Here is a 20458-nt window from a genome sequence, read left to right on the forward strand (position 1 = left end):
CTGCAAAACCTCTGTCATTTAATACTTAAAGTACCCACTACTGGTGCTTTCCGTGCAGGTGAGAGCCACTTAGCCTCAGAATCTTTAAAAGGGACATTTTCAATTGAAGTCAGATTTCATAGCCTGAGAACAACAGCTGACTAGCACTGTTTTCACTGGCCTGGACTCTTTTGATAGACATGTATCACACCATTGTGAATGAGGCCCAATGTTGTCAGATCTCAGTTAAGCAGAGGTGGTCCCGATCAGCACTGGAATGGGTGAATTCCAAGGAAGGCAGTCTAGAAAGAGCAGTAGGTAGTGCTCTTTACTCTGAAAGGGAGTTTAAAGCCAAAGCTACAGGTGCCATCGTTCTGGTGAACGATGCAAATAAACCAGCAAATCCAAAACGGGGAGGCACCACCACCTCCCCAAGGTGCTGGCATGGGACCATGAAAAAATCATTTTAATGTCAAATCAAAGTGAAAAAAGTTTGTGGTTTGAATAATCTCTTTTATTAGCAAAATTCATCACAATTGATGAGGATTCTTTGTAAGTACTGGTCATTGATCTCAAGTGTGACTTGGACGCAAAGGATCAATTTGAAACCACGACACAGGAAGAGTTTGGGGTAAAATTCCTTCCTGTTCACAGAAAAGGGTGAAGAAGCAGCACTGCGTTCCTCTCCCATTTCCTCTACCGCATCCATGACAAAGCAGCCTGATTGGAGGTGGAAAGGGAATTCTGCTGTGTTCTTCCAGCCTTCAAACCCACAACTTCTGAGCATGCGAGAATAAAACAGCACCATCCAGCTCAATAAATTCAACTGATTCAAGTCACTTTTAGGTGCTTAAATTCTTCAGAAGTAAATGACTGTAAAAAGTAATTCTGTTAACTGCAGTTGTTAAAGTTCAGTTTGAATTTGAAGTAGCTTTGCACTTACTACCAATTCATTATATCGTTTAATAAAATACTGTATGCTGACATTTTTTGGTCATTTGGAATAGTCATTTTCAAAATCCATGCACATACTGTACTTAACCATGATACAAATCTGTAACGAAACAAAATGAAATATTAGAAAATATGTAATAAATCAGGGAGTATGTTGTTTGCAGTTTAAATCTCAATTGCACTATGCAAGATCCTCAAAATACATTATCTTTTTGAAATGCTTGCCTAGCTGTGGGTTTCCTTAGATAAGCAGATAAATAAAGATGACAAAAGGGATACTTTGTATAGCAAAAACACACAGTAAAGGAGACCAGGAGAGAAAACAGAGAAGACACAAAGAGCCATCTGAGAGGACCTTGTTCTGATCAGTCCTGGAGACCAGATTTTGGCAATCTCAACATTACTATAGACAACATGCAATCTTATTTTAGGAAATTCTGATTTCTTGTATTGTGGAATCCTCAGACTAATAACGTTCTCTCCTAGGTTGGCAATGTGTTTTAGGATAGGGAGCTTGATTCCCATTCACTGTCCAACATCACACCCTCACACCTCATTCACAACCCAACAGCATTTGTGTCCCTAAATAAGAAAAAGCCAGAGAGTTTTTGTGAGTTTTTATTTGCAAAGTGCTTAACATCAATTTTTATTAACACAACAGCAATTATACACGAACAAGAAGCAAACTTTCTATTATTAAATATATAAAAGAGTGTAACAGAAACATCATTAATAGAACTGTAAACTTTTTCTTCTTATTTCAAAAGTGGCACTATGTGCATTGTACTGGAAACTGCTGAGTCTCTGTCTCTTGCTTGAACCCACAAAAACATACTGTGGCCCCCTGCTGGAGACAGCGAAATTTTGCAACTTCATTTCCTCAAAGCCCAGCCATCCTCAGTAACTACCCCTGCCAACCAGGAAATGCACTCTTGCAGCTATGTACCATGTGTTAGCCAATCCCCTGCAGGAATGTGGGAATACAACCGATTACGCTCATCGAGAGGCTCGGTCTATTCTCACATCAGAGCAGATGTGAATCCAGGACACAGACAGCAATGTAATGAGCGACTGCTGTCAAGTAAACCACAAGGTAGTTATTGGGGAGGGAGGGGCATGTGAGACGATAATATAGACGCACTCTATGTCACCGGGCATGAAGAGATCATTAGCTCCTGCATTAGCTGCAGGAAAGCCCCTTTGATTAAGAGGCATAACTCCCATCACATAGTGTTTGATGACATTTAAATACATCTGTCAATAAAAGACACCATGCAGCTCAGTGCGCCCTGGAACAGTCAAGGGAGCATCCCCTCGGGGATGTGTCTCCCGAAGAGGGGAACATTAAAAGGCAGGATTAACAGTTTGACTCCCAGCTGTCTATTGCTATTTGTTTGAGCAGTGCTGGATTTGAGGACAGCGCAGTGCGGAGTATGACACAATGACTTTCACAGCATGTTTGTGAGCAAGCTACAAACAGCAGAATGGCACCTACTGTACTATGGGGGCATGTGTTTGCTCAGTTTAATTAGCAAGCTGTTGTCAATATGGGAGAAAGCTTGACTTGACATGAGAAGCAGCGATCGCCCTGTACACCAAACGCTGAGACGTCACAGGCCAGTTGGTAAAACCTGAGGATGTGATCTTTCACAGGGAAGGAAGACACCTCAATGATCCACTCTCCAGCTCCTTGGTTTTAACAGTTCCCTGAGCAGACCTCAGATTAAGTGGAATGCACATTGGAACCAGTCAAGCAATACAGGAAACAGTCCAATACAAGACTCAGTTTAAGTATACAAGCCGTCTTTGAAACATCCTGGAAAGACTGATATTTTTCAGGCATTCCATATATATTTTTTACACATTTTACATATTTACACCATGGCTTACATGTTGTTGTTCGTTTTTCTCATTCACTTTGAAAATGGAAGACTAAGCGTAACTTTCTTAAAATAAAGTGATGAAAGAAAGGAAAAAATAAAATAAGGCAGCATTTGGCATTGTCAAACGGTGTTAAAACACTTCCCTTCCATTTGAGATACTTAACAGCAGCATAGCTATGTGAACTTTTGCCGAAGCGAGGGGGATCTGGTCAGGCAAAGAGCAACAGGAAGATTTGGATACAATACATTCCGAGAAGATTTACTGGAGAAGAAGAGAAGGTGGTTTTGGACCGAGTCAATGACTCAACACTTGACCTGCGGGGGTAGGTAAAGATGAACTGTCCCTCTGTCTTGGCTATGTTGCTAAATATTTTAGTGCAACATGTCACAGTGCCAAGTGCCTGTTCTAAGACTGCGAAACCTGTTTTGTCCCCCAATACTGTCAAAAAGCAAAGGAATTCTTATCAGAAGTCACAGGCAATTCACTGACTTCCCAGAACTCCAAATGCTCTAGAAGCTCAGATGAAACTGACTTAATACCTGTTTAGGTGTTTACACACTGGTTGATTTCATGTACCGATTTGACATGTAGCTCGTAATCAGAGGAAACCAGGTACAGCCCCATGCCCAGTATGGACACAGGATCACAGAGGACACGGGAGGAGAGCCAGCATCCCTAACAGACACTCTTCACAACACTCTCTCGGGGCTGGGACTGGAGATTCTTACATAAGTGCTAACCTGTTTCAGTTTGGAAATGAAGTGCAAATCCAAGAGCCTGCCCACCCCCGGGAACATCGAAGGAGCAAGCATGCAAAGTCAGAGCACCAGCAGGCTTTCTGGTTTTGCTGCTGCCTTGCTTTGGCGAAGTCTGTGTTGGCATGTCGGTGTAGTGCTGAGCTGGGGAGGGACACGCAGTGTGGAAGAATCGAGCTCTGGATGCCCCCATCTATTTGCCCGCAGGTTTGACCTGCAGGAGAGTGGGCGTCTGCTCCATGATGCGCACCAGCAGGGAGTCAATGTAATCCTCTAGGTCATGCACCTGCCCTGCCATCTTCTTGAGCTCCGCCCCCTTCTTCTCGAGCTCCGCCTCCTTCTCCAGCACCAGGGTGATGAGCTCGTCGTGGGTCAAGTGGTAATAACGGGCGGCGCCATCTGAGGCCAGCGACTGTGGAGAGCACAGGCGACAGGAGAAAACCATTGAAGGTTCAGGTCGCTCAGTTTGGTTTTAATTGCAGTTCCTCCATATATTTGGTCTGGTTTTACAAAATACAGCTCACAACAGTGGATTCAAACCTAATAAAAGAGCAGGACAGAGAAGCAATGGGGCTGCTAAAAAAAGTCAACGGTATCTTAGAAAAAGTGAGCCCAGTCACAATCCTGCAAAAAATAGTCTAATTAAAAGGGTGACTTATTCACCTCCATACATCCTCTTTGCCTATAAAGCTTTAATCTATATAATGCGCACCGGGAAACAGCTCTAAACCTGAGAAAAGGAAAACACTACAAAGTTACAGTGCATCCACAAGTTCTGACTTAAAAACAAGTGCCAAAACCTGGCAGGTTTTGAACTAAAAGGATCTTTATTAGGCAGCTACTGGTGGAGAAAAAAAGGAAAAAAGCAGGTTTATATGATTTTCACACGACTCAAGTGTTAAGGCATCAGCTGCAAATTGAGAAGGCTAGAACTGTTCTTTATAATCTGCTGCCCTGATGTGTGCATCTTGTCTGATCTGAGAGGGGAACACTGCCACGTCCTGCACTGCTGCCCACCCCGCTAGAGTGACACAATCGGCACAATCTGATTAACACACAAGGGAGTTGTCTGCCTGAATGATAACTTTTTGCAAACTGGTCAGAGGCCTGGTGCTGCAGACAGGACTCCTGGCTTGAAAGTATCAAATGACCAACAGCAAGACAGAATATCTCAGGACAGGGTTGCAATATTTTCATTTTGTTACCAGTAAAGAGTCCCTAATAAAGAAAACCGTTTCCCCTCAAATTGTACTGTGTGCTACTTCAAACACATACAAGAAACAAATATAATTGATTAATCCTGTTCTGTCTGCAGAAGAGCCAGTCTGAGATTGAGACTCCTTCTTCAGGCACATGCATGAATTAGCTGCTATAGAAGTGTCACTAGCAGCCATCTGTGAAGTGCTGATGCAATACCTGGATATTTCAAGTGAACAGGAAAAAATATCCACCCGATTCCTTCAGCAGTCTTAGTACCTCTACAGCTCACGAACTGTGACGAGTTAGCGGGTATCTAGACGATGCAGAGACACTGCGGGGCGGCTGGGAATAAGCAGGTCACCAGTTTGTAATTAATGAGCTCCAGCCTGTGCTCACAGGAGAAGCTCTGCACCCCAGTTCACATGTCCACAGGCTACTTCCTCCCTACCGTCCATGGTGTAATGAGATTCTCGCAGCACTCAGCTCCACACTGAGGCCATCTGTAAAGACGTGCCATGCCCACTGAAGGGAAGCTCTTCAACCTTTAACCGCAATGTTACTAAAAAGGAATTTTCCCTGGAAGATATTTGGACAACCTAAACATCAACTACCATCCCACCCACCCCCAATTCATCCTCATTGTGCAACTGAGGTGGCATCCTGACATCTTTACATTAAGAAATCACTCAGCCATTACATGTACTAACACACACTGTAATCATAACCAACATGCACAATTTCAGTATGATTAATGCGCAATTCCTTTTGCTCACGCATGCAACTACACAACTGTCCCAGTTATTTTAAACCAAAAGCAGAGAAGCTACATATACCACTAGAAAGTTGACATGAATTGCAGTCTACATGTAGCACCACTGTGTAATTCCAAATTATTTACACTAAAAACATTGTTGTAAGCTCTGTGAGTTGCTTTAGAATGCAAATGTCAGCCCAAAAAAGCACACAAAAAAATTAAGAAAAGGCAACTGCATTTCCCCTGCACACCCTGAGTGCAGATGATGTCAATGCAGTTTATAGCAAGCAGTTCTCCAAGGCCAATTTACACAGCCAGAGGGCATCCAAACTCAAACTCAGAAGGAGAGCTGCTGTGCTCCAAGCAGGGGCGGCTCGAGACCACTGGGTTACCCTCCCGGAACCTGGCTTGTCGACGGAACTCCCCAGCCTACCTTGATCCTCTCAGCTTCAGGCTCGCTATGGGGGGTGGTCCGCCCTGGGGCGATGGTGGACTTGAGCTTCTCCAGCCCGCTGGCCAGCACCGAGCGGCCCTCTGCCTTCTTCTCCTCGTGGTGGGCGGAGGTGCTGAGGGGCTTCACTGGGTGGGGGCTGCAGTGGAGGAGGGTGGGGGAAACAGCGCAGTTACCCCGGACATACAGACTGGCACCTGCATGGGCCGGACACCGCACGCGCTCCCAAGCATGAGGATCGGTCTTCAGCTCTAAATGCAGGTAGTAATCGGACCAGGAAACCAGGAATTAACCTGGTCACGTAATCGATCAACTGAATCAGCAAGGTAAAGCTTATTAAAGAGTAGAATCTTCTTGAAAACCTACTGCTGTAGTGAAACAGAGACCTTTTGTAATGCAGTTTACTGAACGATTTCTTTGCGTCATCACGAGCATGGCTTCACTGGAAAGACCTGTAAAACATCTCTAGCACTGCACTGTGATCTCTCTGCTGTCCTTTGATACCGCTCGTGTGACTGTCAGAAAAAGTCTCACTCACTTATTACATTAAGCAAATCTGACATCAAATGCTGAATGTATTCACTTTAGAGCTTTAGAGTATGATGCTGAAGAAGAAAATAACAGACACAATGCACAATGAGCTATTAACGATTAACAAAAACATTAGCTAGAAAAGCTAGAAAAGAGAAAATAAAATTTTGTTAAGACTATTTAAAAAAACATGTCTGTTTACTATTTTGTGCAGCCTTGCTTAAGCTCTTTTGTCTTGAAGAGAGGACTCTCTACCTCTAGGACAGAGAGGGAGGTTTGAAGTAAAAGCACATCAATTTCACCCACTGGACTCTGCCTGGTCTGATTGTGCTCTCCACATGTAAAGTTATCTGGTTTGGGAGCCTGGGTCCTTTTTCTTCTCTGTCCATCCATGGCAGCTCTAGTTATTTCCTAAAAAGGATCCAACAGCTGGAGATGAATTAATCTGCCAGAGAAGGTGGGCCAGGGCTTTATGGAGAAGACACTCCACAGATGGGCTGGGGCTGTCGACACCCCCTGATAATCCCAGGTACCCCAAGACACAGGAGCTAAAGAGGCCATTTACAGAGAAAGCACAGTATTTTGGGAAAACGGCAGAGTTTTTTATAGTTCAAAAAGAAATAGAGTTCTAGCCATTTGTCTGCACTGCCAATACTCCTGGACTGCCCTGAAGGTCACTGGGTACATGCTCTTTTCCAGGACATATAAGTTTGATAAAATCGAACGTATCATTGTTTAACGGTGCTTATTAATGACCATGGATTTTCTGGAAATGTCCCTACAACAGGTGACCCTGCAGAACTGACCCCCAGGCATTCAGCCCAGAAACCAACAGGCCTGTTGTGAGCCCTGCTTGAACATGTTCCCTTTGCACTGCAAACCTAAAACTGAGAAGGCGGCGATTTTTGCTCCAGGCTGGCTGTTCAGGAACCACTTTAAAAAAAAACAAATAAGCACCACTGTTAAATATCCCACAATACCTCAAGAGCCACTGTATTGGAAATTTGTTTCCCTGTCAGGCAACAGAAGAGTAATAAGATGTCACTTTGACTTACTGAACTGTAAGCTCAATGAAATGGTCCTAATGACAGGGACAGATTTAAAATAATACACAGGAAAAATTTACACCTCCTAAATGGCCTCTTCTTGTTTGTAACCTCTCTTAGCCTAACTTCTCGCGACAGGCCCTGATGGGGGTCTGAGCTCCAGAGGGTTTGCAACACGGCCCTGTTTTCCTCCGGCTGTTGACGGAGCAGAAACCCTGTAGAGAACTGGCCGGGCAGGATCACTGTGGGATCACACAAGCTCGTCAGATGTGCGGAGTGGACACGTCATGTGGAGAGCACGCAGCAGGCCACTATTACTCCAGGGAGTCTTGGGTTCAACTGGTCACTCTTCCTCTTCTCACCGATTTCAAAACGAGCTCACCGTCACTTATTTGCAAGGAACATGTTGGTAAGAAGTGGAGCATTAGGCTGTCCTCAAACTTGTTTTTCCTTTATCTTCTCCAACATCCAGACTAACCTTTGCGGTCGTGGTGAATGCTTGAGATCACTTCGCCATTAGTGACACAATAAGGGCATCAGAATGGTTATGAACCCATCTAACTCGTATGGTAGTTAGTAGCTAATTGATTCTTGAAAGATGTCAGGGTGTTGGCCACGACACTATGACAGGGTATCTTCTTCTAGACCCCCTCCAGCAATCATCATGTTCAGAGGTTTGTGTTCTTTTTAACTGGACCAATTTCACAGAAATCCTCAGAAGCAAGTAACACTGCACTGCTGTCCTGTGAAACAAACACTTGCAAAAAACCCACAGCGTGAATGTGAGATCACAGGTGTGAGGCCACATGGGTCACTGCAGTACAGAAGGCCAAGGATGGATGGGCTGACCGAACCCCCAGGACTGCTGGATCGCTCAAGGATTCCTGGTCACGTGAGGAGAATGATGCATCTAGACTCAACACAGTGATGGCTAGACTCCACACGGACACCTTCACTGATCACATAGGATTCCTAAGAAGGCTCTTGAACTGCAAAAATTATTTTTGATGCTCACACTTCCAATGGTTGTATGTCATGTCCTCACAGAAGGTATGCTTAGAAAACCATGATGTTTGCAGTTTCCTTCGCATCCAGGCCAAGCAAAGCCTGGGGTCTTATTTCAGAGCAGGCTGAATGGGGATCTCGTCCTCCCTGACTGGCCCCCTTGGGTCAGGCTGTCAGCCACCCTCTCAACGCCAACAAGGTGTTGACAGGTACAGCCTGGAGGAAAGGCCCAGCTGCACCCTGGGCCCCAAAGCCCGGCAGGAAACTCTCTGGAAAAATAATTATTCTGTCAGCAAGCTCTCGCCTACTAATTGGGCTGTGCTTTGCCTCCCCCGGTCACTCAGGCACAAAGCAAGGGTACCAGTGAGGTGTCTTCTAGGAAAGCTGCTTGTTTGCACTGGAACACAGCAGAGTGCCCACTGAGAAATTAACCAGCCTCATGTCCACGGAGAAATCGAGGACAGCCAGCAGCCCAGGGGAAACAGACTCGAGGAGAGGAAGGAATGAAGCTGTAAGCAGAAGATTAAACTGCTCACAAACGAGGGGAAAAAAAAGAGAACAAGCTTTATTTCCTAAATTGTCATTCCTTAAGGCCTGTTACGATTCCAAACTAGCCATAGGATCTCACATTGACAAATTTGAATGGAAAAGGACCAATCGCGTGCTGTAAATGCAATTACAGAGGCCTGTGTGCTCCTCCACATCTCTCACACTGCACAGCATTACTTTACAATACAGGAAACAAGTGTTTGACAAAACAACCCGGGAATCTAATCCTGGGCAAGGTGAAATGTCCTGTTCACAAACCTCTTTTATACACATCACGCCTCTTTAACTGTTAACTTCATGTTCATTCCATTTTCCCAGGCAACTGTTCTTGTAAACACATAAAAATCCTGATGTTTCAATGCAGGCGTGCCTTGAAAAGCACATTTCAGTTTTGCAGTTAGGGATTGGGCCTACTGCTTCCCACCTGTTCAACAGAATTCCTCACCTGCTGCCCTTTACTGATGTTCACGTCCGAATCAGCACACATTGGGGGGGTCAAACCCTCAGATCTCTATACGATCCGGTCCTCATGCTGATGGTTTTATGACAATTTTGTGGATTAAAAAAAAATCACTTGAATCACTTATGTTTCACTAGATACTTTAAGAAATAAATAAATCTGACTTTCAGCACACATTAAACCAGAAGGAAGAAACCCTGTGTCAGGAGGAACTCCAGAGAGACTCAATTAAAACATCTTCACCGCTTCTCTAGAATCTTAAAACCCGTACGTGTTCCACACATACCTGCGCCTAGATGCACAAGGGAGAGACTATCTTCACCATGGTGAACTTCCTAACATATGTATTCTATATTCTATATCACGTTTACAAAAGGCCTGTGCACAGGTGGGAGATATGAAATCCCATTTCAATGAATTTAGCAGCTGTACACACCTTTAACTGTGCACCCCACAGCCCCATTACCCTGTGCAACTTGGCTAGCGCAGCCCAATAACAATAACGCATTACCCTGTGTAACTGGGCCAGAACTTCCCCAGTAACACATTACCCTGTGGAACTAGGCCAGCGCCATCCAATAACCCATTACCATGTACTCCCCTACAGCTCTCCCGTAACCCATTACCCTGTGTAACTGGGCCAGAACTTCCCCAATAAACTATTACCCTGTGGAACCGGGCCAGAGGCACCCAATAACCCCTTGCCCTGTGTAACTGCACCAGAGCTTCCCTGATAACCCATTACCCTATGGAAGTGGGCCAGTGCTCTCCCGTAACCCATTACCTTGTGGAACTGGGCCGGTGTTATCCATTATCCTCTAATATTTCCTGGCACACAGCTTTGGTAGATAAATCATTTAGTATGAAAAATAAAAAAAAAGGTCAATTTGAGATTATGGAATGAACTGATGTCTACATACATTTCTCCTTTAGTCATAAAATCTGCATAAAAAGCTCCATCTCACTTATTGAGCTATACTTCCATTAAGGAGCTCTTTTCCATTATGTTGTGAACACTGTCGCTGCAACCTTGTCACCACCAGAGGACGTTTCTTAAAGAGCCGCAAAGCTTCACTGCACAGCCTCACTACTCACCTTTAGCCTCCTCTCTCTGCTCAGCTCATGGAGAGCAACAGGACTTCGACTGCCATACTGTCAAAAACACTGCAGAATGAGCTTTGCACATCCTTACTTACATACCTGATACTTTCACTTGAGGGAAAAATGCCACCTTTCCATACTTAACATTTAGAAACCTGGAAGATCACAGGAGATTCAAAGACCGATGAAGCAATTTGAGTGTCTGTGGGACTGTTAAAGTTAACTCGGTATTATCATAGTTAAATAAGGCATCTTATAAACAATATCTAAAATGTGGACACTTAGGAGCTACAAGGGCATCTATTATGGGAAGGAGGCCTATTCAATTCTACAGCCTTGGAATCTCAAATGTTCAAAATTATACTCCTTCCTATATGTATTCGATACCCTGGCTTCTTTCCAGAAGTGGCTGGATGAGATTCGTGATTAATTAACTACTAACTCTACCAAATATGTTAAATGGGCCTCCTCTCATTTGTAACCACTGTGTTCTTATGTGACCTTGCAAGGCAGTCATCCCTCTCTCCCTAGATCATCCCACCCCACCGCCTCAACTGTAAAGAGACGCACAGAATTTGCACAAGTATGCTAACAGAGAAGGAATGTAACATCCGGCACTTGCCTTTCAGCACCTGAGGCACTGGGATGGAAGGACTCTAAACAGAGGAGGGATGAGCGGCCACTTCTACCCGGTTCCGTTCGGTCTCACCTGCTCCTGGGATTCGGCAGGAAGCCTTCAGCCGGCTGTGTCTCCTCTGGCAAAACCGCGAACGCTGAAGCAATCGGTGGTGGAGGGCAGAAGGAGGAGGGGGCGGCGGCCTGGGCGGTCCCTGTTGCTGGCCTCAAAGTCGAAGAGGACAGGACGGGGGAGGGGAGGTGGGTTAACTTGGAGTTAGCTGCAGCCACTAAGGAAGGGGTGGAGGAAGCCAGGGGGGTGCCATCATGCAGAAAGGGCCTGGACTGGTCTTCAGGAAAATTAATGCTGCCCGGTGCTTCCTCTTTCTTCCGACAGGGCTGTGCAGATGAGGGAAGGGGGTCTGCTGCCGCAAAGGACCGAGAAAAGGGGTTGTTTTTTCCAAACACGGCAGGGTACGAGGCGTCCTGAAAATGATTTTCATCAGAGAGTCTCTTCTTAAGAGGTCTGCAAATGTCCTCTGGCTTCAGGTCTATCACTAGGTCCTGGGATATGCCGGAGGAAAAATCCCCGGGAGATGTCAGCTGGGTGCCGGGAGTCCTGCTTTGCTTCCCAGATGGTTGGTGCTCAGAACAATTTAATGTCGTGGAAAGACGGTCATTGTCCTTAGACTCTAGAGGCTGTTTCCCTTCATTCTGTTTTGTATTCTCAGGAGCAGTTACATGGTAAGAGCTTGACAATGCAGTAGCAGCTGTGAAGCTCTTGGATTGTGTGGGTTGGCTCTTCAATCTGCTGACAACACTAAATTTCTCAGAGAGACTGACACCTTCCTTCACCTGGAAAGGAGAGGGCTCTTCCAAGTTCTCGGCTGACCAGATCATCAAATCAGAAGTGTTAAGTTCATCCTTCACTTCAAAACCACCTTCGTTAGTCAACCAGCTTTTATCCAATTTACTCTGGAGGGCCACAGAAGAGTCCTCTTTGACCTGCGAACTGGGGGAGCTAGGCTGCAATTTCCATGTTTCTATGGTCTGCTCTTCGCTAATGATTTCAAAAGGTGAAGATAGGTCTAGCACACCTGCACTTACCCCTTTGTCTTGAATGCTCATCATGGGGTCCAACCCCTCCGGAGGAAACTGGAATTTACTAGTTCCATAGTGGTCCGAAGCAATCTTTTCACTGGAACTGAGAACAGTACTCATTTTCAGCAGACACTCCACAGACTGCACTTCATTTGCTCTGTTGTCCTTCATCTTCAGCGCATCTTCAACTTCCACACGCTCAGCTACTTTAATTATGGAACGGTCCTCCGATTTGTCTGGGAAATGCTTATCATGAAGCCTAGGAGGTTTACATGGGGGCACAATTGTTTCCTGCTTGACTGCAGCTAACACTGCAGGCTCTTCACTTGTACTTGCACTGTTAGAAGACTGGGAAACACGATCTGAAGTAGTTTCATCCACTACTTCTGATGGGAGGCCTCTACGGTTAGTCTCCAGGGCATCTCTCAGCAATCCGAAAGATTCCCCCAGCTTCACTGCAGTAGGAAGGTCCAGAACCTCTGGTGTGCTGGATTCTATACGAACCAGCTCATCACGATCACAGACTGCTCTGCTGCTTTGTACACAACCACCCATCAAAGGGCTCTCAGCTGCCTTTCCAGCAGAAACACTCGATTCCACCTGCAAAATGGTTAAGCCTTTGTCATTTTTCTTTTTGTCATCTCCTCTCATAGCATCAGCAGTATCTGAAGGTAAAGCTAAGTCTTTTTGTTTCAAAAGTGGGCTCATGCACTTTAGGTTTGTGGTAGACCGAGCTGACAATACTAATGTTTCTTCCAAATTCTGCTCTGTAGCAGGAGAGAACACTTCAAATGACTTGGAAGAGGCACACGGCTGTCCAGCTGCAGGTCCACTGCCATGGCTGACACATGAGCTTTCAGGAAGTCCAGCTGTGAAGGTATTTATTAGTGCAGGGAGAGCATCATTCATAATGACACTTCTAGATGATGCTACAGGCAAAACCACCTGGTTCACTTCATCCACTTCTTCCTCAGGCAAAGCAGGCAATGATCTAACATCAACATCTACCACTGCTGGAAGTACAGACACCGCCATCTCTGTTTCTGGGTAGGAACTGGTTGTCCCATCTGACCTGATGTAATCTTCAGCAGGAGATGCCTCAAGATGCTCAATGGCAAGAGAATGCACTGCCGTTGTGACTATTTTAGCAGGGGGGTCCACATCCTTCAAGACATCCTGAAACAGTGCATCATAAACAACTTTGTTGGTTGAACTCAGAGGCTCGACAGACAAGCTCTGATAGGCATCTGTATCGACGTCAGCAAACAAATCAAATGATTTGTGTTTGCTTATGTCTAGCTCATGCATAATGGTTTTAGTAGACTGAAAACCACAGGTAACCACATCTTCTATCTCGCCACTGCAGTTAGGTTCAAGATCAGTAGTGAATGCTTCAAGTGTGGAGCCCACCAGCACAGTATCTGTAGACTGCAGACTCACACATGGTGCACTAGTACCAGCTGCAGGATAGTCAACTGCCTGAATTTCACAAATGTCCAGGGGTGGATCAGAAGACTTAGTAGCAGAGGTCTTTGACACTTGCCCCAAGAATTCAGGAGATGAGTGGGCTGAGCTATCAGCAATGGCCTGTGGCACAGATGGGGAAATCCCACTGAATGGACTGATTGAGTTGTTAGAACAGATTTCAGGTTTGACCATCAAACTCTCTCGATGCGAATCTGGCTTCCTGTCTAAGTTCCATCTGCCAAAAACAGCTGGGCTTTTAGTCCCACTATCCGTTTCGCTTCCTGCGCTATCGGTGGCTTCCTGGGTAAAGGCCAGTGAGGTACTTACATTCCTGTCTAGTTCACACTCAGACAACTCAGAACCAACTTCTTGATCAGATAAGCTTCTTGTTCCACTATCCACTTCACTTCCTGAGGTTCCGACAGTTCCTTCAGGGCTCAAGGCAAAAGACTCCTTGGCTTTGTCTAGTTCAAAGCTTACTTCATGGCTTTGTGGGTGAGACTGATGACTAATCCGGCCCAAGTGTGCATCTGGGCCTTGTGTACCTTCTAGACCTTGTGACTTTTTCATGAATGTTACTGAACACGTGCTCACAAACTTCGGTGTCAAACTCAGCCCCAGAGGCTTAGCATTGCCTTCAGGTGTTTGCACCTTCATCTCCGCTTCTTCCTCCATTTCCTTCAAAGGGGAAGCTGCAGCTTCCTTTGGTTCGAGTGCTGGTTCCTGCAGCGGAGTTGGCTCGCCTTTGCCCTGATCTCCTTGCCTGCGGAGCTGCATGGAAGAAGCGTCTGCCTGAGACAGAAGTCTGGCTTCTTTCTTGACTGCAAATTCCTGTGCCCGGTCCAGCCAGCTCGCTCCGTCCCCGTCTTGAACTACAGCCCGCACAGACTTACGCGGAGGCACTGGTGGCAGATCTCCACATTGAACAGAAAATGATGAGCTCCTCTCAGCCGTAGGTGACGAATACCCTTTTAGAGATGAGTGGAATGTTGATTCTTTTGGCAATTTGGGCAAGCTCATGTCTTTTTGCCCAGATCTCAGTCTGCTGGTAGCAAAAATGTCAAATGACTCATCCCATTCCCCTGTAATCTCGGACATGGAGCGGGGAGGAAACAGCTTGGTTCTCCCAGTATCCCCTGACATACCCGACCCTGAAAGAGATGCAGGTACCGAGCTTTGCCTGGTAATCAAACCACTGGTTTTCTTCTTGTTGTTGGCAGACGCACTCTTCCAAGCACCATCTTGGGCAGAACCAGGATCGGCGGGCCAGGAGGAGGGAGCTGAAGAGGCCCAGAGGGGAGAACTGGAGAAATAGGGAGCAGGTGTGGCAGATTTTAGTGCCTGGTCAGCTAAGAGCTCTTCAAAGAAGGGGTTACACTGGAGACTAATGAAAAAGGGGTTGGATGGAGACATGGGCGTGGTGGCCAGTGAGGGAGTGAATGGGTTAACATGGGGTGTGCTGCCCAGCAAGGAGGGATCAACAGCGGAAGCAGGAGAAGGAGCAAAGAGGTGATCAGGGGACCAAGATGAAAGGTGAAAGGGTGCGTCTGAGCTGGTTTCTACCTTAGGAGACACTTCCAGGCTGTGGAGGGAAGGCACAAACAGTCCTCTTGGTTAGTGCTGTGCCTAGGTGAGCCCAACAGCTTAGTAAAAGAGAAGACATTGTCCAGCAGAGAAGAATGTACCACAAGTATGAGGTATCCATGTTACACCAGTATAAAGGGGAGAGGACAGACTTGTTTTCCCATCTGTCTGGCAGATTACTGTACATATGCACATGGTTTAACAGGACTTCATCAGTGAGCAAGCCAAGTAAATAAGATGAATTGCCAAGATTTGGACCACTTCTGTGTATTTTAGGGGGAAGAAAACTCTAAAAATATAGGGATGTTCTCTGCTGAGCAAGGTGCCCCTCCAACAGAAGAAAAGATACCAGTTTGTTTCCGGGCAACAGGCACTGTTGTGCCAGCCTCTGTTCTCCATTTTCAGACTTGCCAGGTGAGTCTTACAATTATACTGACTGAAATATGAGGCACTGTTCTCAAGGGCCTGCCTTACTGATCGCGACAACAGCAGACAATGACGTTTTTCCTGAATCTCATCTAATCTTCCTAAACAAAAAAAGCATATGGATGTGTTGTACCTGAAGAACGTGGAACACACTTGTGAAGACTGCAGTCATTCGTCGGTCTAATTCCAACCTCATTTGACACACTGAACAAAATCCCCTAATTGCGGTAAGGACTGAAAACCCCGGAAACAAACTTTACCATTCTCACTTTCATTGTCATTAAGGTGCCTGGAGCCCCTTGACTGGTCTTCTGAACAAAATGGAGAAGAACAGTTAATGTCACTTATTTTACATGTTGTTGCTGTTGTAAGTAGTTCACGCAATGAGGGACTCTCTCAACACTTCACCTTGAAGTGCTACTTAAATATCCAAAAACAGAGAGACTGATCAGGCACCTCAAACATGATTAATAGGAAGTGTCAAGGGGAAGAATATCAGTGTGACTCAGTGGACTGCACACTATAGTACAGCACTTGTGTTCCTCCTTGAACTTCCTGGGGAATACCTAGATGTAGCTAATTAGTGGAGCAAACAGAAATGTAAGTGCAGAATGCAGAAAGCAGGAATCTGGATATTAAGTAATTGTAATAACTAGCATACAAGGGAGCAGAATGGCCTCTTCTCATGTGCAACCCTTCTTGTGTTCAATGGTACAGAGCCCCACTGTATTCAAATGAAACCCATACCCCTCCAAAATAATAAGCAGGGAATTTATTAAGTGGAAAAATTCAGTCTCCTCCAAGCCCTTCCTAACCTATAGCTGAAACATCAGTCTTCATAATATCTGTGCTTGTGTCTGACCCCCACTGTGCTTGATATTATGCTGTATGCACATCAGCAGATCAAGCCTGCCCTTTTTAATGTGGCAAGATCCTGCAGGAACCAGCCCATTCCACAAACAGCAGATTTCCTGTTGCCTATAGGAGAGTAGCAGTGATATTAATCACAGCAGTGTGAGAGCTTTCAAACACTGTTGCACAGAGCATCTTAGGAACTACTGCTGAACTGGAGGAGACGTTGCATTAGGAAAAGACCGAGCCTGCAAACTGAATGACGCCAACACCACAAGCCAAGGATCCACAGCAAGACACACCCCGATTTCTTCTGTACACTTTCTCAGGCAGGATGTAGCAAAGCCCTGTTATTAAATATATGTGTCAAATTTATTAATGCACATTTAAAATGATACTAAGGAGTATCAGTATTAAACTAAATTAAATTGTACAGTATTTTCTAATTTTCCCATCAAATAAAGGGATTGTAAATAATTTAGCAGAACATTTGAGAACAGTGAGGCATTTTTTTTAATAAGTTCAAAGAACTTGTTTTTTACCTGCTAGCAGTTTAGATGTGTTTTTTTCTGACAGAGAAACCATGTGAGTGCTTTCATACTGCTGCATCCCACACTGGCTCCCATCTTCTGGGTGTCCTGGCTGCAGGAGCTACCCCCACTTTATGTGCAAGCTAACAGAGAGAAACCTTCCTTATTTCTGAAGAGGATTTATCGTTCATTTAATTTAAAATAATTTTCACCTAACTTTCTTAAATACCAGATCCTATTTATGTATAATATAAAAAGCTCTTAATCTTGTGGAAGGTGCCATAAAATGTCTTAACTACTCAATCGGAATTTCAAATAAAGATGCTTCATAAACTATAATTATCAGATTTCCGCAGATTAAGTCTTTTTTCTGCTTAATAAGCTTTTTACATTTGAGGCAAATTGTCAATTTAGGTATTAATCAAGAAAGTGTCACAATAAAAAAAACAATAAAAGCTACTTCAGGTTTATTATTGAAATGTCTTCACTGTGCCGCTGTCAGGCCATATAAGGATTTCTACAATTGCGATCTTGCAAACACCTGCTCTGTCCAGTAGGAGCCAAAGTGGGAGTCTGTGGTCTGCTGAGATCCCCTCAGGACAATCGGCCCTGTACTGGAGATCAGTCTGCCGTGTGCTCCCTTCGGCAGGTTTAACAGAGAATTTACACGTGCAGCAAGCTGATGTTCAGGTCACAGTGGAAGAATTTATCAATGCTTATAGGCCCTTTGTGCTTAGTAACCCTGCTTTTATTACACAGGCACTGCAGGGTCTTCAGTGATTATGATGTAATAGTCTGCTGGCATGTGGTCTTACGGAACCTATCCGAAATATTTCACTTGGCTCCTTAATACCACAATGGAAGGCTGTACCTGCAGAGCCTAGTTAACCTGGCCAGTACCACACCAGATAGAACTTATGACTAGATAAACAATGCCAAGCTGCAACATGACAAATGGGACTTAGGACAGGGCACTCCTTTCCTCCCGTGTTCTGCTACCTGCCTGAGAAAGCTGAGCTGTGAATCCTAGGACACCCATTTCAGACTAGAAACCATCCATCTGCTCCACCTGACTGTGTGAGTGTGTGTTATAAAGAGACTGCATCAAACACTTTGGCTGAGATTTTCAATTTGTCTCATTTACTTTTTCAGGCTCAACACCCGTGAAAAAAGAGCCCAGTGCATGCAAACTGAAAACAAAGAACGGTATACCACTCGTTCAGCAGGGGACTCTACATACCTGGAACAGGAAGAATACAAAGACATCTTTAGTCACACAGTAAATCAGTTTCACACTCATATGAAATCCTTTCAACCCTATAGTTCACCTCTTCCATCATTACTGTATGCTTAGATAAGGAAGGTATTACCTTTAAGTGTCTTAAAACCAATTAACATCTGATTCCATTGAGATCAATGTCAGATTTCTGTACTATATTAAGCATACCAGCTGGTCACCAGGAATCCTTATAACCTGTTGCCGTTTCCGATGCTGTTAAAGTTGTTCTGTTGTGGACGACTGTTTGTACACTGACACTACTGATCACTCCTGCAGTTAATTTTGCACCTAGGAGATTTAATCAGAGATATATTGTAGTCTTGACATTCACGAATGGTCAGTGCAGAGAACCGTCATTAACAGCCAAATTCACATATGATGTAAGTCCACCCCTTTACTGTCTCCTAATGTACTACAGTATATAGTACCTATGGTTCAAAGACATAAGTAACCCTCCCTTATATAATAATTAAAGTACTAATGCACTGGCTTTATGTTAATTAAAATTAAATTATTAAATAACAAATTAAAATAGACCAGACAGATGGTGAAATAGTGTTTTTCATCATAAACTCCAGGAAATGTTTACCATGGCCTTCATAATAGTGCATACTATTAGACCAGAGCTGTTGCATCGCCTACAAGGTTTAAAACATTAGGTCTTTGTGCAGGAGAGAATGTAGTGTCTCATAGTGTCAGGTTGTAGCCCAGTGTCAAGCAACACACAGCTGTCACTTATTTTACATGTTGTTGCTGTTGTAAGTAGTCCACATACAGATTGCACTGAAGGAGCTGGGTTTTTAAATACAGTTTGGATATGTAAACCTCCTGTGTAACACCAAGATCACTCTGAATGAGCACCTGTACCAGTTCAGCCAGCCAGGAGCTAGACAAGTCATTCTGATTTATGAGGCCTGTTGTCCAAATTAATTAAGCGATGAGAATGACGAGCACCAATATTCCAGAAACATTCAAAGTTATGCAAGCACAGGCTGCTTTCAAGAAAAAGAAAAAGGAAGAATGCAGTGTAGATCAAAGCAATCCTGTTAATTACATGTAGACAACATCTCCTCCACCTTGCCAAGGTGAAATGTTACTAGTGGAAACGGAGACACGGACAGGTTTTCACCAAGATAAAATATGGTGAAGTTTCATGTTCTGCATGTAGATTTTTTTCTTCATTTAGGGGGAAAATCAGAAGTTAAATTAAGTTTGTTGTGATCAGTACTTAAAGAGACTTTAAGTGTACTTAAAGATGCAAATTCTACATTAGATATTCCTTTATAATTCATGTCACTGGCTGCATTGTTACATCACCACATAATCAATACATATAATGTGTGATATTGTACAGCACAGCTCTACGAAGAGACTAAACATACTCTTCCTCTTCTTACGTTGTGTGGCCAATAATCCCATTTTGGCATTGATTTAGTCTTTGTTAAAAGTCTAAATTATATTATTTGCAATCTTTTATCAGCAGAATCACCACAGAGAAGAATTTGAAGTGGTAAAATATCTTCTCCTCCCACAGTTGCCAACCAGAGCCAGACAGTCAAACACTTCCCAAGAGAACAGCACCATAGTGCCAGCAGTGCTTCCTAGTGCAGATTCAGATTTTATGAGTAGACACTTGTCCAAGCACCAGGCATGGGCATACAGAACAAAACTAAATAAATGTGTCCAGCTCCACAAGAGGAAAGGGACAAGATCGGACAACATGGCATCTGCCACGTGGAGGATCTCATAGATGTACAGCTGAGACTATGACAATAGAGACCTCCAAATTAAATTTTAATCAGCATGATGAATTTACCGGTCATGTCAGTAAAATGCCAGTATGCCTGCTATTAAAAGTTTTCTTCTGACACTCAGTATAAAAATACAACACTGGCCGTTGCCTAACTGAAGAAGGCTGCCCACAGGATGAAGTGT

The 20458-nt window shown here is 44.4% G+C and overlaps 1 protein-coding gene across 6 annotated transcripts in view; it reads right to left on the reverse strand.

The window, feature by feature from the left end:
* Positions 1-1538: 1538 nt before the first annotated feature.
* Positions 1539-20458, reverse strand: part of rab11fip5a (RAB11 family interacting protein 5a (class I)) — a 56395-nt gene continuing 37475 nt past the window's right edge. For 2 of the 6 annotated variants that reach the window (XM_088632785.1, XM_088632777.1), the window contains 3 exons: positions 11379-15434; positions 5960-6116; positions 1539-3984 (listed from right to left, as the gene is read on the reverse strand). In XM_088632785.1, coding sequence (XP_088488911.1) covers positions 3766-3984; positions 5960-6116; positions 11379-15434 — 4432 coding nt within the window. In that variant the 3' untranslated portion in view covers positions 1539-3765. The other 4 variants (XM_088632793.1, XM_088632804.1, XR_015937094.1 and 1 more) reach the window with 4 other exon arrangements.

This window comes from Lepisosteus platostomus, chromosome 1, assembly GCF_059453375.1.
Source record: "Lepisosteus platostomus isolate fLepPlt1 chromosome 1, fLepPlt1.hap1, whole genome shotgun sequence".
NCBI lineage: Eukaryota > Metazoa > Chordata > Actinopteri > Semionotiformes > Lepisosteidae > Lepisosteus > Lepisosteus platostomus.